The following is a 25,299-nucleotide window of genomic DNA, read 5'->3' as shown; positions in this document are numbered from 1 at the left end:
CAAGGGCTATTTGGCTTCTATTATGACTAAAATCTATTGGATTTTTAAAAGGCATAAGGAGGTGATAGGCTTCTTAAATGGAAATAACTGCTCAAATAAATTTAAATCAGTTTTTAATGTGGCAGGATTCACAAAATAAATACTTTTGAAAAAAGTTAATTGTGCATACATTTATTATCCAGTTGAAGAGCAAACTTGCAAACCAATATTATATATATACATAGTGTAGTGAAACAAAAACGACTGAAATCAACCTCAGCGTTTTAAGACTGTTCTTAAAAATGCAGACATGAATGCTAATATATGTTCTTTAGGTAACTCTTTTGTTTGCTTGCTTTGAGAACAAACTTTCAAATTAACAATAATTCTGTCCATTTTGGTGTGCTGCTTCTATTTGCGTAAGTCCAAATGACAAAAGCTCCAGGAAGGTAGGCATTCTGAGGACCAGCTAGGGAAGCTTTCTTGAAAACGTCCTCGGTGTCTTGGAGTTAACACTCACGGATTAACAATCTTGAGCCAAGATGTTAATTCAGTTTCATTTCTCTACTGGAGTAGCTATCACCACATTCCCAGAGGATGTCAAGACATATTTTAAATGCATGAAATCACTTAAGACTCAGGACCAAATACTCTCAAGCCTGAGTTCAGAAGAATTAAAATCAATCATTAACCATTTCAGTTATTCTGAAGTTGTGAATCATAAGGGTTGTACTTTCAACATTTATTTTCATGTGCTTTAGTCATAGAGCAATTTTAAGTATCCTCACCTTAATATTTAGTAACTATTATGCTTCACGATGGTTTAAGTTGCATGAAAATAACCAGATGCAGCATGCTCAATTTGCTAAGATCCAGCTCTGTTATGATTTACTTTTAATATTTCCTTGCAACTGAATGGACTGTAAGCATGCAAATAATTACATTGTATGATTTTTGATCCACTAATTTAGATCTATTTACTAACAAATATATACTTAACAGCTGATCCACTACTAAAATGCTAAGTAATATAAAATCTAAAATAATATGAGTTATTCTTCACGGTTCTATTTCCTAGGATAACAAAAAATAAAATCTTATTTCATAAAAGGTTTTTCTGATTTCTTTTGAGATCGAAAAAGCATTACGAGAACTTGTGGTTTGTTGAAATGTTAAGTAGTATACAATATGACTAGTCATGTGGGAAAAAAGTAAGGACATTGTTTTTTTTAAGTAGCTGACTAAAGTTGGAAACTGACCAAAAATATAACCCTGAACATACATTATCATTAGCAGAAATGAGATTACTGGGAAAGGAAGCTCATGAAATATAATAACACAGTGATTCTGTGTTCCCTTTGGGCCTGCTGAGCGTAAGCGATCTGGCAGGGCTGCGTATTGTGCAGCCCCACCTTCTCCCAGGTGAATGGCGCCACAGGAAACTGTCGAGCATGGCCCTAATCTGTGGGCCACTTGGCTGCAAGTGTCCTGCAAGTAGTTGGAATTAAGAAGCACTTTTTCAAAAAATATGGGAGGGTTTAAATGCAAATATGAAGTCACTGGAATAAGAACTGAAGTCATGAGTGTTGATGACATTCCCATGGGAAATGCCAGAGAAAGAAAGGTGTCAAAAGCAAAAGCTTGAGGCATAGAATGTGAGAGATCTTGGTATACATTCAGGCATAAATATTTAGAAACGAGATCTCAGGAACCAGTACCAGTCAATTCCTGAATACCCATTGAAGTTTTCCAACTGATCAAAAAATTAATTTTACTGCAGAAACAATGGGGAAACATTATCAGACTGGGACTAGCTCTATTAGGTCAAATAAATCCTCTATAAAAATGTGACCTGTGAAATCTATGATATGTGAATTCAATCTCAAAAAAACTATCAAGCAGGGAGAGGGAGGGACCGGGGAGGAGTGATTGGATAAAGTATCTAAGTGTAAATGTCCCTACACTAGTGATGCATTAAAAGAGGAGATGGCAGAATATGGTCTGGCTAGAAACTGCTGTGTCCTTTGTCCCCTCCACTATCAGTTGTTCAGGAAAATCCAGAGTTGGCCCCCAGGCCTCTGAAATGATGCTCAATGCCTTCTGGGCCAGGAGAGGTGACTGTCAGATACTTGACTGCCTGCTGATGTTAGCAAGGGAGTCGCTGACAACGTCCAGGTCGTGCCGCAGGTCATCCATAGCACTGGTTATACCCTTTACATCTTTCAAGATCTGGATACTCCGTGTGTATGGGTTGAACTTCACTCCAAATGGACGCTTGATTGTTTTGGTAAACTCTCTGTTTAAGACAACAAAGAAGATACAATCAACTTCTAGAGAAAATGATGAAACCCACACAAACAACAGCCACCACATTCCACACACTGTGCAAAAGACAATTAATTCTTCATTAGATGTAAATGCATCCAACCTAGTCTACTGTCTCATACTTCATGTGCAGAAGCCCCTGGAATCCCGCATGGGTAAAAAATATAGCATGGATCCATCTACCTCTTCATTACGAGAGAAATACCATATGGGTAGCCTCTAGTGATTTACTGCTCTATACATCTCTTAACTAGACTACAGAGACTATGGCCATATGTGACTACATAGTAACAGACCGTTCCATTGTGGTTTACATGACTACACCACACACACACACACACACATACACACACACACACAGTCAGGAAGCCTCCTGCTTCTTGTATCTGTGTATTTCTTTCCACTTAGAATGTTTTCCTTTCACCTCCTCTCAAATGATCTAGTAGTACCCTTTCTTCCAGATCTATCTATGGGTTCTCATATTAGATCAACATTTGAACCTCTCCTTTGGCATCTCTCACGACTGTCAGGTGGAGGACCGCGGGGACATCTGTACAGCTGAAGACAATTTGTGCATCACTGGGACTGAAATCCAGCTGGCAAAACACTTTACCTAAAGGGGATGGCTTTTTATAATTTGCACAGAGGTGTCCTAGATGCTAGGGGACAGCTTGCTGAATTGTTATTTGCTTCTAGGCAGGCTCGAATGCTCACGGTTAACAGTAAGTCCCTGTAAGATAAAGAGTCTATCTTCAGCCCGTATCTGTTCCCACCTTCACAGTGTTACCTCATGATCCCTTTCAGGCTTTGTTGATTCGGTTCTATAGTCCTCTCTTTTCCTACTACCTCTATCTTAGTTCAGACATTTATTTCTCACATAAAATACTAGAAGCATTTCCTACATAGTCTCTCTTCCTCCAATAGCCTCCTTTCTTAACCACATACTTAGCTCAGGAATTGCGAAAGCATAGCTCTGATTTCTTCACACATATACCCTGATCTCCCTATATCCTTAGCTTTCTCCATGCTGTCCCTTAGCCTAAACCTTAAATACATGCAACTCTCATACAGCTTTCCAGTCCTTTCCAAACGTCATTACGTTTTCCCCCAGTGCACTCGGTTGGGATGAATTGATTCTGAATAAAGCCAGGAACAATGTTTCATTGAGTCTCTCTGAGGCTCTCATTGTGTTTCTGTCAATTTGTAACAACAAATTGCTAATAATTTTTATACTTACTTTCCCTGTTGGACTGTACACTGTCAAAGGGGAAGAAGGGTGAGAAAACACGTTTCTTAGGGATCTGTGCCCGACTGACATTTGCAATGACCGCATAACATTCTACAGCCATCTGCTGCCTGCTGTGAAAGGAAGATCTTCTGAGGGCAGAGAGGGGCCTTGCTGCCATCTCTGGACCAGTCTTTTGGAGAGGAAAATGAAGGCATGAGAAAGGTATGCTTTACCTCATCTTTGCCTTGGCATCTTCAAAGCTGTCTGATACGAAGTAGACATCCTGGAAAGTTGTGATGAGGCATTCCTGTTTGCAGGTAATCTTGGGGTCAAAGGGCTTCACTCTGGCCTGTCCAGAAAGTGCATGCTGGAAGACAAAGAATCAGTAAGTCAAAGCACACCATCGAATTTCATCAAGCATATCGCATACCCACAACTATTAGAATCAACACGGTTGGGATTCAATGAAATTAACCCCGAATGTGTTACCAATGGAAGGGCCCTGCTCTGCCACTGTGGAACATTAGTTTAACATTAGTGTCAATGTTCAAGCAACAACAGTGAGCCCATTGGCTGGCGGTTGTCCATAAGTGCACAAGAACAGCACCACGACTTTGTTAACACGTTTTTCCCTCTAGGAAAAAACCAAGACTTTCCGTGCCACCGTCCTCCAGAGCACACTGTTGATTTCTGCACAGTGAGCCCTACTTTCCACCCTGCTTCAGGTACGTGGGACTATTAGCTACCAGGAATTGGCTGGCTCCTGAAGGGCAAGCCAGGATATTGGACAGTATTTCACACACATCTGTCTGTCAACAACCCTAAGTTAACTCATTCACTGGCTAGATAAAAGCAGCGCTCTAAAAATTCTAGAAGTTGTCCGTCATGTGCCAGCAGTTGGCAAGGACACAGCAGAACGACGTCAACACTTCTCCATTCTAAAAGATGTGTGTGCAGGTGTAAAATGGGGACGCTGGGGAAATAGAGAAAATGCCTCTTAGGAAAATGGTTACTTCTAGCCTGTGTGTTTTCCATCGGGAACTCTCATCATGTCCAGGAAGTATTCTAGGTGCTGTCGAGTATGTGTGACTCGGGCAACGTGCAAAGATTGTTGGCTCTTACTTTGAGTTCACTGACAGAAGAAAGCAAGCCGGCGCCATAGACTCTGAGCTGCCCATCTTGGTTACACAGACCGAACTCCACAGTGAAGAAGTAACACTGCAAACAGAACATCAGTATCCCCGTCACCGTCTGAATGACTCCATTTAAAGTTAGCCACAACTCTTAGCCCTGGCCCCAAGGACCCCAAAATAAAGTCCAAGATCCCCAAGCTGGCTTAAAAGAGCCCCTCCATAATCTGACTTCATTTGAACACAGTGGTTCCCAAACTTCTGTTCCCAGAGCTCTTTCGGCCTCTTCAAGACGACTGAGGGCAAAAAAAAAAATTTTTTTTTCTTTAATTAAAAAAAAAGATGACTGGGGGCGCCAAAGAGCCTTTGCTTAAGTGGACGATCTCTTGCTATAGTTATAGTTACAAATGAAAACTGAGAAAAGCTCTGTTTGCCAATAAATGTTAAGAGTGCTGGCAAGGAACCCAATATGGAGTATAGATAACATTTTAATGAGAGTGAGCGATGCTTTCCAAAATAAAACGAAAGAAAAAGAAGCACTGTTTTTTAATACAGTCTCTTTAACATCTGGCTCAGTAGAAGACAGCTGGGTTTTCATATCTGCTTCTATGTCTAACCTGTTGTAATAAATTGTTTGGGCTAAGCGTCAAGAAAATTCCAGCTCATACAGATAGGTAGTTGGAAAAAGGAAGAATACTTTCATAGCCTTTTCAGATTATGATAGAGCTTCTTCTTTGACACAACATCAAAACATAAGAAGTGATAGCTTCTTAAAGTTCCATTGCGATGGGGAATCATGGATACAGGGTATCAGTGAGTTCTGCTACATCAAACTCCCCGTGGGCAGTGGTTAAGCACTCGGCTGCTAACTGACTGGTCAGCGGTTGGCACCCACCAGCCAGTCGTCAGAAGAAAGCTGTGGCAGCCTGCTTCCATAAAGACTGAAGCCTTGGGGGCGGTTCTGCTCTGTCTTACGGTGTGGCGATGATATGAGTTAGAATCAGCTCCACAGTACCTGGGTTTTAGTTTACCTTGTACTTAGATTGGACCTTTTGCCTGTCGTGGTTTTCAACCTTTTGGATGCCCTGTGAGAGCGTCAGGGATGCCAGGGACCCAAAGCACCATTTGAAAAACACTGCTCCAAACCACCTGACCTTAAGCATATTGCCTCCCCTCCACCCCAGCTTCTGAGCTCCCCTTAATACACCCACTCCCTGTGTGTCTCCCTCCGGATGTTCTGCCTGCTTCCCTTGGCATGGTAAAAACGTGGCCCCACATCCCCTCTCCCATGGACCCTTCACCTGGTGGTCCCTCCCATTGCCCAGAGCCTGGCCTTCTCTCTGTCTCCTTCTCACAAAGCTGTCCCTGAAGGGTGTGGACACTCCTGGGGGCAGAAAGTAGGCCCCACTCCTCTTTGTGGGATTAGAATAAGAGTCTGCACTCGGTGAACAACAAAAACGAAGCTTGTTTTCAGCGGCTCCCTCATTTTTATTGGAAAACAAGAGGGACACAATGATTCACATTGTTATCCTCTAGTTACCTCTACCTTTTTTTTAAAGTTGGCCTCTCTTTTTGATAAAGCTTCAAGTTATAGATCATCCTTTTAAAAAAGTACTTCAAGTATTAGAAAGAGACACATTTCAGTGGTCATCTTGCATATGTAGTTTTCAACTGCACCCAGGCCCCCACATCTGCCCCGGTTGTGAACTACTGATCTACGCAGACATTCCCAGACATGTACCGTTGCCAGTTTTTGAACAGCCTCCTCTGAAGCGCCGAGCGATGCCAAGCCGATTTCTTGGGAGAACTGAGCAAAACTAGGTTCAGCCAAAAGTGGAACATGACCTAAGAGTTCATGGCAAGTATCTCTAAAAAAAGAGGTACAAGTATGTCAAACAGTGATGCTGAACATGCCTGGCTAATCGATCATTCAATCACAAATTTTTTTAATTCAGCATCTGATTTTACTTTTTTATTCAAACGGATTAGGTGGTATTGCTTTGGGAATGGCTCCTAAATGATGCTAACCAAGTAAAGAAATTGTGGTTCAAGCCCTCTGGCGCTCAGGTACACAACATCCAACTGTCTCTCAGCCAGCCCGAGATCTCATATGAACATATAAAGGGAACACAGTTTGACACGGTGTAAATCGAAGAACACAGAATACTGCAAGCAGGGCTTAGAGGCACGGAAACGCCACCTTTAGAAGTATACAGACCTAATGGAGAAGATTTCCACAACCCCCCCCCCAAAAAAAAAGCTTCACGTTGTGATAGTTTAGCTTAATAAAGGTTTCTGTGGGTCTGTGCCAATGCTTTCTGACTTACCCGCATGTGTATTTACTTGTCGATTGACAAGCGTGTATCCCCCAATAGACTTCAGCTCCGTGAAGGCAGGAACTTTGTCACAGGCACATCTCTACGCCTAGAGCAACACCTGCTGCCTAACGGTTGATGACAACAACCCTGGCTGGCCTAAATGGTTGTCAGCGTGCTTGGTTGCTCAGTAAAGGATGATAGTTCAAGTCAACCCAAAGGCACCCTGAGTTCTGAAACGTGAGCCCTTGAAGACGTAGGGAACCTGGCTCTACCCTGGCACACAGGGGCCCGCATGGCTTAGGAATGCAGAGCATACATGACAGGTGTCGAGCGCTGCTTTCAAGGCTATCCGTGTGCTGACTCGCTGACTCCTCACAAGAACCCCGCCGGGTGGGCACCATGAGCGTCAGAGACTAGCTGAGGAATGAGCAGCAGAAGCAGAAGCAAAATTAAATACTCACGGCTCTGGGGTGTAGAAGGGGTTGGAGCTGTGTCTCACGTACTGAGTGCAGTGGAAAACGCGAAAGGCTAAACCCGACAGGAAGTCTCTTGGCGACAGGTAGCCCGCCACAGGCCGGATGGAAAACCCTGTGCGCTCTGCGCAGAAAAAGAGAACATGGAGGGGAACCATCAGAGCAAATAGCCAACAACTGCAGCTCTTTAACTCTGCCAGGTGCCACTTTGGGGAAGGTGTGGGACTAAAAAGTCTAACGCACCTTCTCCAGCCACCACCCCAGTGCCGCCGAGTCGATGCAGACACAGCAATCTTACAGGGCAGACCCGAACTGCCCCACAGGGTTTCCACACCTGTAAACCTTCCCACCTCTTTCTCCCTCAGAGCCACTGGTGTGTTTGAACTGCTGACCTTTCAGTTAGCAGCCAATCTCTTTAGACACAGGGTTCTTATGCGTGTACTAAGAACTGCTACTTGATCAGCACTTGCCATGGGTCAAGCAGTAAGTTGAGCCTTTTACATAGTAGTATAGATTAAGTGGTGTCCCTTCAAAGGTAGGATGAAGTTCTAACCAGTGTCCCAGTGAATGTGACCTTGTTTTTCTTTGCAGATGTTCTCAGCTAGGTTAATGTCAGCCTAGGTGATGTACTACTCCCCTCCATACTACTGCCCTCCCCTCCAAGGTGTCTTACAGTAGGGAGGGACACACGGAGGAGACAGATGCCTTGTGGTTGTGGAAGCAGATGCATCTGTAAGCAGAGAAGGAACACCAACGATCGCCAGCAGCCAGCAGAAACTACGATAGAGGCTGGAAAGCCTTTCTCCCAAAGCCCTCAGAAGCATTGGCTACGGCCAACACCCTGAGCTAGCCTTCTGGCTTCCAGGACAAGGAGGCCTGCTGGTACAACGGTGAGAACACAGCACACCTTCTCTACGTTTACATGAATAAGAGTAATTTTCCTCTCTGCGACAATGATGAACCTGAGGCTCAGACTCAGTGACGTTGGAAAAGCCAAAGTAAGTGATAAAGAGAACGGCAATCCAAGTCTCCTTATTTTAAAATGGCTCTTTTGGCAAGGTCTTCTCCAGTTTGGCCCCAAACTTGAAGTGTCAATGTAACAGAGCTTTACTTTGGGGCAACATGATAATCCCTCTGTTACATAAGGTCAACTCTCAAATATTTAAATAAAGCCCTCCAAAACACCAAGCCCAACCCTCTACCATGGAGTTAATTCCAACTCACTCACCCTATAAGGGGGGCTGGAACTGCCCCTCAGGGTTTCCAAGGTGGTCAGTCTTTAAGGAGGCATTTACAGTGGTTGCTGCTGGCTTTGAGTCGTCCACCTTTTGATCAGCAGCTGCACCACCGGGGCTCCTACTTAAAGCTACAATGCCCCCAGTTCTTCAGGTTTCACTTGTATGGCATGTTTGCAAATCCCCTTATAATTCTGTTCCCTTCCCCCTACACCTGAGCCCAATTATCATGGTCCCATCTCAAATAGGGTGCCCCATACCGGATCTAATACTCAAGGGCAGATTTTCATCACCACATGCAAACATGTCCAAGACCTCCCCGTTAGTGGGTTCTATTAAAATTCTGTCGTGATCAAAGGAGAGTTCAGCACCCCCTGACAACAGTTAATTCTCTGATTACCTTTTAAAAAGTTGGAGACATCTTCCAATTGAGGGATGTTATCTTCCCGATATCCACAATACTTAGAAAGCAAAGGCAAGTTTTTGAGGTGCTCTCTGCAAGCATGGGTGGGGTACAGCTTGTTGAGTTCTTGGAACACGGCTCCCCAGGTCTTAATCTCCTCTTCAGTGAATTCCACCTTAGGAATTGGATCCCCACTGAAGAAATAAGAGTGATTTTGAGTAATCCTTCAGTCTCTAGGAACACTACCTTGACGTTCCATTTATTAAGTTGATACAATTCATTCGATTTGTCTATTATCTGAAAGTTGGACAAATTATCTCTAGAATATACTTACTGTTTATAATTCATAGCCAAGTCTGCAAAATACTTTCGTCTTTCGCGGTAGACATTGTCTTTGAAGCCCTGAAAATTAAAGATAAAGAATGTAAACATCCATAGTAAAGAAGCTTTGAAAATCTTATTTCAGGAACATTTCCACTTGGTCTAATTGTCACTGTGCGCAAACTCTGTTTGGAGCCTTATAATCATTTCTATTCTGAAGGCACCTAGAGGCCGAGAAGATAAATAGTGAGAAGAATAAGAAACCACCACCAGGTAAATACACAGCATTTTCCTAATCATTCAGCAACCTCACTCTCCGTTACATGTTCCTGAGTCATCAGTGAACGTGTGCCTTAACTGGATCTAGCCTTAGATTTTTATCATAATGTGCACACATAGTCATTTGCACAAAATTTCTAATGATGCTAATATATCTGTGCTTTTTAATCATTGCACATGTCAATAATGGTAATAGAAGACACAAGTGAGCAACTATGGAAATGTACACCTATGAAAAGTATTTGAGAAAATAATAGAAAAAATATTAGATTTTTAAAAACTAGATTAAAAGGCCAAGCCAAGAGGAAGCCGGACAACCTGGATGCAGGAGGAGGATGTTAAAGATCCCTGACGGGAGAACAAGACACTTCCTGTTGATATGGACAAAGAAACCCTTATCTATGAAGCCCTGGAGATCCAATGGTTAAGTGCTGACTGTTTTCATTGAAAGGTGGGTGGTTCTAGCCCACCGAACAGCTCTATAGGGAGCCCTGGTGGTGTAGTGGGTGATGCACAGCGGGAGAATGAAGAGGTTTCTACTCCCATACACATTTACAGTCTCAGAGCCCCAGAGGGACCGTTCTTCTCTGACCTACAGGGTCACCATGAGCGTCACTGACTCGACGGCAATGAGAGCAGCCCTATAGGAGAAAACACGGACGATCTGCTTAGGAAACCCTATGGGACGGTTCCACTCTGTCTCATAAGGTTGCTGTAAAAAGCACACACGTGCGTGTGAAAGATGAACGTGGAGGAAGGAAGACCAGAGAAGAATCGAAGCTTTTGAATTGTGGTGCTAGAGGAGAAATGTTGCGCGTATCACGGACTGCAGAAAGGACCAGGCGATCTGCTGTGCTCCTTGGAGGCAAGGAGGGTGAGCCTCCGCCTTACATACTTTGGATTTGTTGTTCGGAGAGACAGGCCCTGGAAAAGGACATCGTGCTTGGCAAAGCAGAGGGGAGCAAAAGGAGGGAAGGCCCTCGGTGGGATGGACTGACACCGTGGCTGCGACGAGGACGACGGGCTGCAGCGGAAGAACACCTGCGGGGCGCAGCAGGAAGGGGCAGGGCTTGGTTCTGTCGCGTGTAGGCTCGCTGGGGTCAGAACCGACTGGATGGCACCCAACAAGAGTGAGTGTGGATCGACGCAACGGCAGCACTCGTTAGACACCTCACCTTGTGCCAGACGCTGGAGAAACATCGATGAGCGCGATGCAACGGCGACTCTCTAGGGCTTGACATCAACTGGCAATGCTAAGGTCACGGGTATGTGTTTGTGGGCAATATGCCCAAACACCTCGGGAACCCCCAAAAGAAATTCACCATCGAGTGTGTGTGGAGAGCTGGCACAGAAAGGCTTCCCAAAGAATTCCTGAGCTCAAAGGAGAGGAAGGCCTGGGGCCCACAGGGGAGGGGGCAGCCCAAACAAGAGCAGCGAGGTGAGATGCCTTGCACGGTGCCAGCAGACGCAGAAGCACAAGTCTCTGGAGCGTGGAGAGTGAGGTGGACCACCTAGAAAATGTGTGGAACAAAACAAACGTCACTGCCACTGGGTTGATCTCGACTAATCGTGGCCCTGGAGGCTGGAGGCGAGCTGCTCCCTAGCGTTCCCGAGGCTGGCATCTCTCCAGAGGACAGTTTCAGATTCCTCCTGAGAGCCGCTGGGGGTTTCAACCACCCACCTGTTGGTTACGGCCCTCTGTGTCACCAGGGCTCTTCTCAGAACTAGTGGCTCCAACTCAGTGCCGTCGAGTCAGTTCCAACTCATAGCGACCCTCCAGAAGAGTCCCAAGACTGAATCTTTGCGGGCCCAGGGAGCTTCTGCTTTCCCTGGAGCAGCAGCTGGTGACTTTGTGGTTCCCAGTAGACTGTTTCTCTCACAGTGCCCCAGAGACTCTGATAATTAAAGCTTAGATTTTAAATTTTGAGTAAAGAGAAGCCATTGGTGACTTAAAAAAACAAAAAACAAAACCCCAGTTCCTTCACCTCATCCGGCCCCTCCATGTCAGCTGTGAAGACCCTGAACCCGAAGGTCGAGGTGGCCTGAGCCAAGGTGGTGCTGGCGGTCCACATCAGGGTAGCCCGGGGCTGCAGGATGTGCTGAGGACCAACCTGGGCCCCAAGGGCACCCTGGAGATGCTTGGTCACGCTGATCAAAGATGGCAACACCCTGCTCCATAAAATGCACACTCAACACCCAACAGCCTCCTGGTAGCAAAAGTCGCCACAGCCCAGGATGGCATAACAGGAAAAGGCTCTACTTTCAGCATCCTGGTCATCGGGGAGCTGCTGAAGCAGGCCAGCCTCTGCGTTCTAGAAGCTGGCCTCCCCAAATTATCACCGAAAGCTTTGTAGAGGCCATGGAAAAGGCTCTTCAATTTCTGGAGAAAATCAGAGTCAACAGAGAAAGACACAGATGGACGTGGCCAGGACCTTGCTGCACACCCAAGTCCACACGGAGCTTGTTGACGTCCTGCAGCGGACTCCTTTCTGGCCATTCAGAAGCCAGTGGAGTCCAATGAACGTTTCATGGTTGAAGTGATGGAGATGAGACAAGAATCAGAGACGGATACGGGGCCTGGCATCCTGACATGAAGAAGAGTGGGCGACACGGTCATCCTCACCTGCAATGTGTCCTTGGAAACGAGGAGACAGAAGTGTTTCTCTTTTTTCTACAAGTGTGCAGAGGAGAGAAACGTGTAAAAGCCAAGAAGGAAATTCATTGAAGACCAAGTAAAGAAAATACCAGAGCTGAAGAAAGAGTCTGCAGGGATTCCAGGAATGGGTTTGTCGTCCTTCACCACAAGGGAATTGACCCCTTTGCCTTAGGCACCCGGCCAAAGGAAGGCATCGTGGGCCTGCGCAGAGCCAAGCGGAGAAACGTGCAGAGGTTGACGCTCACCTGTGGTGGGGTAACTCTAAATTCCTTAGACAACATGAAGCCGGACTGCCTGGGACCCGCAGGCCTGTCTGTGCGTGCACCTTGGGAGAAGAGAAATTCACCTTCGTGGAGAAGCATGATAACCCGCGTTCAGTCACGCTCCTGATCAAAGGACCAAACAAGCACACCCTCACTCAGATAACAAATCCATCTGAGATGGCTAGCGGGCCATCAGAAATGCCTTACATGGTGGCTGCTAGGTCCCTGGGGCTGGTACAGTGGAAGTGGCCATGGCAGAGGCTCTGATGGAGCAGAAGGCCAGCAGCAAGGGCAGGGCCCAGCGTGGAGTCCAAGCATTTGCTGATGAGCCAGGTTCTGGCTCAGAATGCCGGTTTTGACCTTCAGGAACTGCAAGCAAAAGTTTGAATGGCGCATTCAGAGTCTGGTCAGCTTGTTGGTGTGGACTTGAACACAGGTGAGCTTCTGGTAGCCTCTGGAGCAGGCAGATGGGAAAACGATTGCGTCAAGAAACAGCTTCTACACTCCTGCACTGTGATGGCCACCAACATTCTCCTGGTGGATGAGATCATGTGAGCTGCCACGTCGAACTGCGACGGCATCTCCAAAACGCCTGCCTTGGATGGTCAGAGTCCTGGAAGATTCTATAGAGTGGTCCTAAGAACACAGCAATGGGATATTTGTCTGGGCTGAAAATGAGTCTCAAAGGGCTTTTCTGTTCCCATACTGTAACAGGAGATCATGGTCACTTAAATTTGGGAAATTCGTACATTAAATTACAGTATCCCTTAAACGGCACTGAATGGAGCACACAGAGCAAGTTCTTTCCCCCACGGAAGGAAGGGGAGGTTTTCCTTTGGCCCGCAGTACTTGTTAGACATGCATGTGATCTACCTTGTTAATAAATAGGCCCTCAAAAGTTAAAAACAAACAGTTTTATTGAGATATCGTTCACATCCCATAAAGTGCAGCCCTTAAAATGTATAATTTCATAGATTTTCACATCTTCCCAGCGCTGTGCGGCCACCGCCACCACAGCATTTCCATTCTTCCTCCACAAAACACCAGCCCCTCCTGATACCACAGCCCCTCCTGATACCATCGAGGGCTTCTGATTCATGATGACCCCATGCATGTCAGGTAGAACTGAGCTCCTTAAAACTTTAATGGCGACATGTTTTTGAAATAGATCACTTTTTTTCTGAGGAACCTCTGAATGGACTTGAACCTTCAACCTTTCGGTTGAGAACCAAGGGCATTGACTCTTCGTATCACGCAGGGACTCCCCCAGCTTCAAGCAGCCAGCAATCTACTTTCTGTTTGTATGGACTTGCTACTTTGGGTGTTTCACATAAAATATGCCAAAATATATCATACAATAGCATCTAGCTTCTTTCATTTGTCATAACATTCAAGATTCATCCATGTTTTAGCATGTGTCAATGCTTCATTTCTTCTTATGGTCAAGTAATATTCCATTGTGAAGCTAGACCACAATTTATGTATCTGTCAGTTCCTGAACATCTGAGTTATTTCTGCTTTTTGGCTGTCGTGAATAATGTTGTTATGAATGTCTGTGTACAAGTTTTGGGGTGGACATACGGTGTCAGCGCTCTTGGGTATTTACCTAGGAGGGAAATTAGTGGTGGCCTTTAGACAGAGGCGGGAAATGGTCATATTAGGATTTTAGATCATGTTAATGTCTCCCTTACTCTGGACATGTCTTCAGGAGAGACCAATCCTGGAGAAGGACAGCAGGCTTGGTCAGTAAAAAAGAGGAAGGCCCTTGATGAGATGGATTGACACGATGGACACATTGCAACGGTGGCTGAAACGCCCGCTCTTGTGAGGATGGTGTGGGAAACAAGCAACATTCCGTTCTGTCCACAGAGACTCGCTATGAGTCCGAGAGGACTCTTCAGCACTAATGTATCTAACAGTGACTCTGAGAGTAGGAGGAGGTGGCAAGATTGTCCTTAAGAGATGAGATAGCAAGGATGAGTAAGGAGCAACTTTAAGAAATACTTAGACAGGGGAAATCATTGTGGATTGGTAGATCACTGATTTCCACACCTTCCCATGACTGTCTCACAGTCCCAGAACTGACTGGATGATTGCTTTCATTTGGTTTGGTTTTCCATAAGCATGCCCCAGGTTTTCCTGCCCCTAAACCTTAGTTCACAGAAATCCCTCCTGGATTATCCTTCTTCCCTATTGCTTACCTTCCAACATCCTGAAAGGCCCAGCTGAACGAACTACTGCCTTCCTCTGATCTCTTTCCCTGAAAGTGACCACTGTCTTGCGCATGTTTCACTTACCTTACTTCTCATATTTTATGTGTGTGTGTTTACTTATCTATGTGTGCTGTATCTTTTCATCAGACTGTTAGAGGCTTGAGGCAAGAACAGTCATTTATTCATTCCAATAGTTACTCAATAATGTCGTGTAGAATAAATGGATGGATTGGCAGTAGAAGGTCGCATTCACGCAGCAGCTAAGCAGTAGTTAAAATCTAGAATGAAGCCTTACTCGGTGAGACTCCACAACCGTACCCTCCTCTCTCCTGCCCTCACAGGCTCTAAAGCTCTGTAAGCCATCCAAATGCTCTGGACTTAATAATTTTCTGACTAAAATATGCTCATACTGTATCCCAGACAATAGTTCAAGGAATCAGCTAATAAACCAATTACATGGGTGGGACAGCAAGGGTAATAAGTCACTTTCTCCTTCCTATACTTCCTCTTCTTTCTAATAACATAGTATTGGTAATCATATGTTATCATTATTATCAAGTTAATATTAACATGCTATTATATATTTAGGAGTCATCCCTGGTGATGTAGTAGTTATGTGTTGGGTTGCTAACCACAAGGTCAGCAGTTCAAAACCACCAGCCACTCCTTGGGAGAAAGACAAGGCTTTCAACCCCTGGAAAGAGTTTCAGTCTCAGAAACCCACAAGAGCACTTCTTCTCTGTCCTGTAGGGTCGTACTGAGTTGTAATTGACTCGATGGCAGTAAGTTTAGAGTTACTATTTATTTCCTTTTAATAAAAGTTGACAGTAGACACTGTCCTTGTGTTAGTACAACTCTTGGTTAGAATAAGAGCACTGCCAGGCATGGGGCAGATGCCTTAAAGCCAAGGAACAAAACAAGATGCTCTTCTGGCAACCAGTGCCCATTGAGTCAATCATCTATGCTCAATTCCACCAAAATGAAAGTCTACTGGTGGTTCGGAAAACCAGGAGAAAGGTCAGACTCCCTTTCCTCCAGAATAAGTATTTACTCAGGAATAAGTGGCCCTTGATGTTTAGTTTTGCTTTAAATTTTTTCATAAAGAGATGTATTAGACATATTTACAGGATGGTCTGCATCTAGTTCAGATCCATACATCAGAACTTTGTTGGCACAATGGTCCAGGTCAGAAATCCTCTTTGGAAACCAAGGCACCATTTCCATACCTGCAAAAAGAAAAAAGGCACTCAACATTTAAGAGATAATCTTAAATAATGCATTAAGAAATAAGAGGCTAAGAAAGATAGACACGGGGTGGGGGAGGAGGGGGGGAAATGAGGAGCTGATTCCGGGGGCTCCAGTGGAAAGAGAATGTTTGCAAATGATGATGGCAGCAGATGTGCAAATGTACTTGGCACATGGATGCAGGCATGGACTGTGATAAGAGTTGTACGAGCCCCCAATAAAATGATTTTTTAAAAAGAAAAAGAGAGACATGTCCTTTGATGAGATTTTCAAAGTGTTGGGAAAATGTATTTCAGTACCAGAACAAAAGCTGCCCTCACCCCACCACTACATATATATTTACTCTACCAGGTGAAATAAACATGTACAATCCTATTTAAAGGCCAAGGTGCAAATTTAACAAGAACTTTGAATGCTAGTTTATTTTCATTGGTGCAAAGGCTCTTAGAGATCCTTTGTGTCTCAGTCACCTTGGCCCTCTCACGACTCCTCGGGCATCTAAGTCCTCACGAGACTGGTGGGTTTGCATCTGCTGTTGGCACAAACAGTCTGCACTCCACTATTAACCTCAAAGCTGGCGGCTCAAACTCACTCATCAGTGCCATGGAGAAAAGGCCTGGCTATCTGTGCCCATAGAGATGATAGTTAAGAAGACCATATAGAGCAATTCTACCCTGTATCACCTACCGTATTGACTTACTATCTATATCTCACTCAAAACACTCAGTGCCGTCAAGTCAATGCCGACTCACAGCGACCCTGCCTACTCAGAGTCAAGTCAATGGCAACAAGTTTGGATTGGTTTTGTTTGTTTGATATGGTTTCATTTCCCCCAGTTCTTCGACTTGGAAAACTCATCCCTACCTCATTTCCCTTTGCTGTTTTCTAAGCAGATTCTTCTCATTCTTGAAGACCCAAATCAGCAAGACCTCCTTATTTGATGACGCTTTCCCCGAGCCTCTGCCCAGTGTTTGGAGTTGATTCTGACACAGCAACCCTGCATGGCGTTTCTGAGACTACAAGTCTTAGGGGAGCAGTGAGCCTCGTCTTTCTCCTGCAGAGCAGCTGGTGAGTTTGAACTGATCATCTTTGGCTAGCAACCCAATGCCTAACCCACAGTGCCAACAGGGCCCTCCCTTACCCTCTATAGGTGAGCTAATTCTCTGTGCTCTGAGTTCCAAAGACACTAGGTTCCTATCTTTCTAAAGGTGTTTACTGTCTTTTAATACAATATATCTACTTATATATCTCTCTGACTTGCAAGACTGTAAACTAGGAGGACTACATTTTTGTATCCCCATTTCTTAGAGGAAATATCTGATAAGTTGGTGCACCCTACACATCAAATGAACCATTTTACCAAATGCCTCATTTTATGCATGGGTTATCCAAAGCCCAAAGAGATAGAATAACTGGCTCACAGTTACTTATTTCTAATGGAAGAGAGAGGATTAGAACTTAATCATCATATCCAGTCTACTATTCTTTCTAATTTACATTAGAATGGTATTCAGAGACTCAACAACAAGTACAACAGGCACATCCATCACTCAAAATAGACACAAGGCTGTCCCAGGCTCTTCCCTACAGGTGTTAGCCCTTCAGGTACTTCTGTGGGCCAGAGGGCATAGAAGAATAGAGACCTGGCACATCGGTAGGGGACAGTCATTCACGGAACTTGAGGAAACAACTATCTGTCAGCTGGACTAGACATATATCAATATTTTTTAATCATTTTATTGGGGGCTCGTACAATTCTTATCACAATCCATCCATCCATCCATCCATTGTGTCAAACACATATGTACATTTGTTGCCATCATCATTCTCAAAACATTGCCTTCTGCTTGAACCCTTAATCTTGGCTGCTCATTTTCTCCCTCCCTCCCCACCCCCCCCTACCTCATGAACCCTTCATAATTCATAAATTATTACTACTTTGCATATATCAATATTTTAATAATGATTCAGCCATATGATTGCATGGCAGATGAGTATCAGTCTAAATATTGTAATATCATTTGACGGGATTATTTTTAATTCAGTACCATATATAAAATGTGACTGCATTATCCACTTGCTTTGCATCCCCAACTACAAAATTTTTGTTTACAAATGGAAGAGCTTAGCAGATGCCTTTGCTCCCTGAGTGTCTGAAAAGTTAAGAGACTTTATTGCTTTTCCTTTGCTCTTGGTAAAGGACAGAGACGAATGCTCACACTGCGGTTGTCAGCACCTGTCAACATTCTCAACACATTCAAATAGTCATTTAATATCTGCTAGATGCCACTAACCATATGTTCAGCAAGTGTTTATTAAGTGATTAGGAATTTTAAATGGATATTTTGTAAAATGAAGAAATGATGATTGGGGAGTGGAGAAATAATGATTGATAATGATTTTGAATTTGTTTCTCCCACATTCCTCTTGCAACTTGTGTTGCTTTATAATTTTTCTTCAGTGTTTTGAACAATTGTATTCTGTGGTCCCTTCCCAGCCAGACTTCAAGTAAGAGAGTATTTTAATTTTATTTTCTTTCAGACCTTCAACACAAACATATTATTGGACACATATTAAGTACTTAGTCCTTTAAAAATAATTTTAGGTTCCTAAACTTATGAGAAGTATTTTCAGTTTTTCAACTTACCATCTTCCTTCACCGTCAACTCATCTGATGGATTCACAGAAAGGACACTAGTGTGAGACTTCAATAGATGAAAGATATCATTCAGTTGTTCTCTGTTGATATCACAGTCCACAAAAATCTCGAATTCTGAGTTTCTTCTCTTTGATGTTCGAGACTCGATGTGTAACAGGTTCACATGCTTCTCCTGTGTAAGCGGGAGGGAAGACTGCATACAATCATGTTTCTCAGGACTGGCTCCATGCCACTCGACATCAAGTTCACCGTGGAGTCAAAGCAGAATAGAAACAGACGATGTTCCCACTCCATGAAGAACATAAGCAATGCCGTTCAACAACTTGTGTGGCGATTACTGAATGTGAACGCGACAGCTCTGTAAACCAACCCTCCCCAGAAATACAGTATCACTTCTCAAGCAAGTTCATACGTGTCATGTAGGGGCCCTGGGGGTGGAGTGATTGCATGCTGGCTGCGGTCCGCATGGTCAGTAGTTCAAAACCACCAGCAGCTCCCAGGGAGAGAGACCGGGCTTTCTACTCCCGTCAACAGTGACAGTCGCAGAAACCCCCAGGGGGTCGCTGTGAGTCAGCATTGACTAGATGGCAGGGAGTTTGAGGATTTTATAATAGCCGAGAGGAAAAAAAGACTTTTTTGTGCAGCCAACAGCAAAAACAACTCCCTATAAATATTAGGTACTATCCAAAAACATTTGGAAAATGCATCACATTCCAGAAATCAATAAAAAAGTGCCCACCAGAGGTGCTCCAATTGTCAGAACTGATTGGCATTCAAGTGAAAAGACGTGTGTTCCTCACTGATCTGCACAGTCAGGTTCCAACGACCAGAGATGGTCGTGAGAAAAGTGGCATTATGGGAAATGGAGGTGCCCACGTGAGCCCAATGAAGGGCGACTGCAACTGCCAAGAACCCAAGAACCACAGCCTCGCCCCGCTGACACACAGCAAGGACCCTTACAGTCAGGCCACGCATTTGCTGCTGCCAGACGCACATGGTGAGTGCCCACACTAACCCAGGCGAGTGCCCACACTAACCCAGGCGAGTGCCCACACTAACCCAGGCAAGTGCCCACACTAACCCCGGAGGAGATGTGCAGGGTGTTCGCCTCTGGACTCAAAGTGAGATGCCGGCCACGAGACTGCAGCTAAGTGAGGCGGTAGGCGTGTTGTCTTTGACGTCTTCGTTACTGAGATGACGCAAACCTCGCTCAAAGAAGCGCGCATGACCCACCACTGCAGCCCTCGTTCCTTTTACAAGACCCCAGCCCGTGTTGAAGAGCACAGACTGTGGAGGTGAGACGCCTGAGTTCAAATTCCCGCCCTTATTAACTATATGTGCTTTGGGGCAAACTGCCCACCTCTCTGTGCCTTTGGTTCTTTAAACTCGCTGAAAGGAGATGCTTCCCTCGTTACTCCTGGTTTATTCTAATTTCCGACTAGTTTGTTTCCAGGTGAACTTTAAGATTATTTACACCTCCTCCTCAGTTATCAGCGATCTCATTAGTTGACATTTCACATTTCTAAAAATAGTGGGGAAAAACTATTGTCCACTACTTTGCGCATTAATGACACACATCTGTCGGTGACACACGGCAAAGGGTGAGGGGTGAGCAGCGCCGGCGGCGATGGTTAAGCATATGAGCCGCCTCGGCTGGATCATGATCCTTAGTGATTTGGCAGACAGTGAAGCTGCAATTGGGCAGCTAGAGTTCTAAAACGTGAAAGTGATGATGTACTCACCCTGCACCTTGTCACCTGACAAGGTCATCCTCCAGTTGCACAACATGACGTGGTTTTTGGAATCTAGCCGGGTCACTAAGTGAGGAATGGAAGTATAACCCCAAACTGGAACAGGGCTACTTTGGGAGAATGAGGAGCCCGGAAATTGATTCGTTGTGTGAAAAAAGCTAAATCTCTCCTCCCATTGTAAGGCGCTAATGGAAACTATCTGTCATGAGAGGAGGGGTAAGGGGGCAGCAGAACAAACATGCTATTTAGGAATATGGAGGCAAATGCTAGGGAAAAATAGCAAAAGGAGTTACAAAATGGATTCTTTCTCTGGGTCTCCACTCCCCGGCGAGGATCAGGAAAGCGGGGAGTTCGCGGACTCTCTGCATTTGACCCGCAGGGAGGAGAACGAGAGAGATGTACACACAGTAACACGGGTGGGGTTTTGACATAGTTTTTAAAAGAATGTCGGTACATCCAGAAACTCTACATATGCTCCCAAGTATTCATAAAAATGGAATGTGAATTTTAAGTGCATTGTAGCCATTTTCTTTGGGGAATCAGAAAATGGAGACGAAATGAAACAGATGACTAAAACAGGAGATCTCATGGGTCAGTGATGATGGTGATGACAGTGTGCGTATAATCTAACGGGTATGATTCACTCACCACCCTGCTCCTAAGGTAGGCGACAGCACAAGAGAAACTCAGTGGAACCTGGAAAGGTAGAACTCTGGGGCCGAGGACAGCCGGATTGGGTTATGTTTTTCAGTAAGTTTGGTAATTTGGCAGTTTGGCTTGAATGGTGTATTATTTGATTAAAAGTTAAAAAAAAACAAAAAGAAAGAAAGTTGCTCGAAGGAGAAATATCTGTTATTTAAAGACCTTAAGATAATTAATAGAATAACTGAAAATAATAATATAATTATCAAGTTGTGAAGGAAAGAAGAGGAGAGGGAGGGAGGTGGAGTTGAGGATGAGTACTCAGAAAAAAAGAGTAATTGGATATCGTATGTGAAGTTGATAACAGGAGCAATATTTAGATACATAAATTCACCACTACAAGAACTAAATGACATAAATGGTTAAAAGAAGTTGCTTCTGAGGGTCGGAGTGGGGGTGCGAGGAGGGCGAAAGAGGAGCTGATACCCAGGGCTCAAAGAGAAAGAAAATATTTTGAAAATGATAATGGTAACCTATGTATAAATGTGTTTGATACAACTGATGTATGGATTGCTAAAAGAACTGTAAGAGGCCCCAATAGAATAATTTATAAAAGTACAATAAAGAAAATTGAGAGCACCAGGAAAGAAGAAGTTGCCTCCAGGGAGCATATAAGAATGTATGGCGAAGGTATCAGACTCCTCCTTCTCATCTACCTCACTGTTGGAAAGAGCAGGAACCATGATCAGCGTCAGCAACCCATGATGCCCGTGAGGCTGAGCTCAGACACCCCCCTTTGAACTTTTGGCCAGTCCTGACACCCACTGTCCTCCTCTCGTACTCCCTCCTTCTCTGCTAGGGTTGATCATTTGCTGCAATGCCACAGAGAATCCACAGATAATACTCATGGTTATAGGATTTTTTTTTAAACTGACTGCCATTGAGTTAATTCTGACTGGTTCCCAACATAGAAGGCAGGGTAAAACTGCCACTGTGGGTTTCTGAGACTAACTCTTTATGGGAGTAGAAACTCTCTTGGAGCAGCTAATGGTTTTGAACCGCTGACCTCGCAGTCAGTTAGCAGCCCAAAGCATAACCACTAAAATCACACTTTCATTAACACAACACCAACTCATAATGATTTTATAAAGGGTGTCGGGGGTTGTAAATCTACAGAAACAGCCTGATCGTCCCCCTCTGGTGGGTTTGAACTGCTGACCTTGTTATGAGGCCAACAGCACCACCAGGGCTCCTTTTTGGGGAAATAACAGGTTACAATTCAGAATCGGGAACAGCTCTTTGGACAGCACAGCCGGGAGTGCACACAGGCTGGCATCTCTCTGGTCCTTAGCCTCTCGACCCTCTCATCCTCAGGCACCTGGAACCAGTCGGCCTCTGCTTGCTCTGGCAAGTGTTACCGACTCTTCAGCTCCACCCATTGCTGTCATTTTGTAGGTGCCATCCAGTCAGTTCCGACCCAAAGCATCTGTATGCCCCACAGAACGAAGCACCACCTGCCTGCCTCCGGAATGGCTCATGATAAGTCTTCTGGTGGCACAGTGGTTAGGAGTTGGGCTGTGAACTGCAAGGTCAGCAGTTCAAAACCACCAGCCACTCCAAGGGAGAAAGAAGGGGCTCTCTACCTTCAGAAACAGGGACCACCTTGGAAATTTGCTGTCTAAGGGCAGTTCTACCCTGTCATACAGGTCACTTATGAGTCGGCATTGACTCTACAGCAGTGAGTTTGGGGGTTTGGGTTGGAGATTGGGAAATGGGCCAGACCCTTTTTGGGCTCCATCTGCATCATTTCTCAGAGTCCCTTGATGGGTGGGAGTTACAAGACCACTGTGAGAAAGGCCCTTTAAAAGCAGTCCATCGCACCCCAGGGTGGAGACGAGGATAAGTTGTAGTGAGTAGGGACACGGTGCTTTTCCTCAAAAACTCTTCTAGACCGCTTGAGTACATAATCTCTTTTAAAACTTAATGATTTGAAAATATGACCTTTAAAAAGGGATATGACCCACTCATGATCTTTTCATCCCACTTTCCCGTGAACTTTTTGAAGCTCCCTCGTATGTTAGTACGTCATTACTATGGAGATCATAAATATGATTCTTAAAAACTGTTAGCATTTATCAATTGTCTATTCTCCTAAGCACTTCACAGATCTAACTTCTATTAATTCTCATAATAGCAGTATGTGGTAGGTAAGATGTAAGACTGAAGCACAAAAGATGAATTAATGGGCCCACATTTGCCCAATTAAAATGTGACAGAGACAGGATATGGAGTCAGGGGGGTCTGCATCTTGGAGCCCAAAGCCTAACCACAATACCACATTAGTAACTATATAACCCACCCCCTAATTCAGCACAAGTCACTGTCGTCTCCCTGAGTTCTGAGGGTGGATTAGGTCCCTGAATTCAATGTTGTCACAGCACTAGTACTTCTCTCTCAGGTTACTTTTACACCTTAATTGTTGACATACTATAATTATTTGTTTAAGGTCTGTCTTCCCCACTAGACTGTACACCATGACGGCAGGGACCAGGTCTACCTTGCTCAGCACTAAATCGTTAGGATCTAACATGGCATCTGGCACGTGTTGACATTAGCTGCCTTCAAACCAGACCCGGACTTGTCGCAACCCCATGTACAAAGGAATCCCTCATTATGATCCATAGGGTTTTCAGGGCCCAATTTCAGAAGTCGATTGCCAGGTACTTCTTGCTAGTCATCTAGAAACACAGCATCACAGCAACATGCAAACATGGGCAGTATCTGACCTTGAGAAGCTCTGGCCCAAGATTGAGCCCAGGTCTCCTGCAGGGAAGGGGAGAACTCACCACTGAGCACCACTGCCCTCATCTGGAACACAAGAACCAATGCCATGGTGCTCATTCCGAAGCACAGTATCTCTCTCTCACTCATATATATATTTTCCCCCTGACACTATAAATCTTTACCAGAGCAGATAGCCTCATCTTTCTCCCATGGAGAGACTAGTGGGTTTAAACCATCGGCCTTGTGTTTAACTGTCTACTGCTCATCACACAGTGCCACCAGGGCTCCTTCACCTGGTGAATAGCAGGTACTGAAAAACACCTAGGTGACAGGGAATAACAGAGGGTAGGAGGGAAGGCAGGAGGGGAAAATAACAGAAGCACATTTACAGGGGGCTTAATGGAATATGATTACTGGTTCCATTTCTTGAGATGAGCCATGCAAATATACAGAAAAATGTTTCTTCAAAAACCAAAATAAAAAATAATAAAAAAATAAAAACAAGAGTGAAGGCCCACTGCCTTAAAAACCCTCCAGATTTCTTACCTCTTGATCTAAATAATGGTCTGAGTAGCTTTTTAAAAAAAGCAGAAAAGTAAAACGAAGATGAACTCCCATCTTCCATGGCACACAAGTTCATGTCGAACATAGGGAGGCCGATCGGCAGACCCATAGATGGGTGCACAGATAGTGTGCCCTGCCAGATCAGACCCTGTTTCCTTAAGGTAGATTTGTACAGAGTCAGAGTGCGAGTGACTGCCAGGTGCACTGATGGGGGCATGGGTGACAGCAGAATTGCTGCTCCTTCACAATATGAAACACAATACCACAGATGTCAGGAAATGCTTCTTTGAAATCTATGAAGTGAATCTTTTCTGCTCCATGTCTTTATTAGCCTTCTTTTTAAATCATTTTATTAGGGGCTCATACAACTCTTATCACAATCCATACATACATCAATTGTATAAAGCACATCTGTACATTCTTTGCCCTCATCATTTTCAAAGCATTTGCTCTCCACTTAAACCCTTTGCATCAAGTCCTCTTTTCTCCCCTCCCTCCCCGCTGCCCCCTCCTTCACTTCATTAGCCTTTTACAGCTCCTCTTTTATTAATAGTTTCCATCCTTTGCCTGCATTTAAAAATTAATCAGTATTTTAAGTTTTTAACAAACTGCTCTGTCCCACCTCTAAGTGATTGACAGTAATTTATATGTTTAACGATAATTCTGGAGACTTGGAATTAGGAGTCCTATGCAGAAAGATAGAAAGTGGTTTACCTGGAAGATTTTCAGGGCTTTTATAAGTCCTCCAACTTCATTCTTTAAGGAAAAAATGAGAGTTGCTCTTCCCCTTTCCAGGGAATGGTCTCTGCTGTCCTTATTATCTTCGATCAT

The 25,299-nt window shown here is 44.5% G+C and overlaps 1 protein-coding gene and 1 pseudogene across 1 annotated transcript; one reads left to right on the top strand and one right to left on the bottom strand.

The window, feature by feature from the left end:
- Positions 1-2,100: 2,100 nt before the first annotated feature.
- On the bottom strand, positions 2,101-25,299 carry TPH1 (tryptophan hydroxylase 1). Its single transcript, XM_075548415.1, has 10 exons — positions 25,183-25,299; positions 18,716-18,899; positions 15,949-16,049; positions 9,426-9,493; positions 9,089-9,285; positions 7,442-7,577; positions 6,404-6,530; positions 4,655-4,750; positions 3,766-3,899; positions 2,101-2,275 (listed from the first exon to the last, which is right to left on the bottom strand). Exons 1-10 carry the CDS (start codon positions 25,297-25,299, stop codon positions 2,101-2,103), a joined length of 1,335 nt encoding a protein of 444 aa, XP_075404530.1.
- LOC142446664 (T-complex protein 1 subunit zeta pseudogene) lies at positions 11,693-13,165 on the top strand (annotated as a pseudogene).

The sequence above is a fragment of the Tenrec ecaudatus genome, chromosome 4 (assembly GCF_050624435.1).
Source record: "Tenrec ecaudatus isolate mTenEca1 chromosome 4, mTenEca1.hap1, whole genome shotgun sequence".
Taxonomy (NCBI): domain Eukaryota; kingdom Metazoa; phylum Chordata; class Mammalia; order Afrosoricida; family Tenrecidae; genus Tenrec; species Tenrec ecaudatus.
The sequence above is the reverse complement of the archived record's forward strand: the minus strand, read 5'-3'. Positions and strand labels throughout refer to the sequence as shown.

Excerpts from the sequence above, each read along its gene's own strand:
- TPH1 (XM_075548415.1), bottom strand. The coding sequence starts at position 25,299 with ATGATCGAAGATAATAAGGACAGCAGAGACCATTCCCTGGAAAGGGGA. Across the intron at positions 9,286-9,425 it reads TTGGCTATGAATTATAAACA|TGGGGATCCAATTCCTAAGG; the intron begins GTAAGTATATTC and ends TTATTTCTTCAG. Across the intron at positions 4,751-6,403 it reads CTGTTCAAAAACTGGCAACG|TGTTACTTCTTCACTGTGGA; the intron begins GTACATGTCTGG and ends TTCTGTTTGCAG.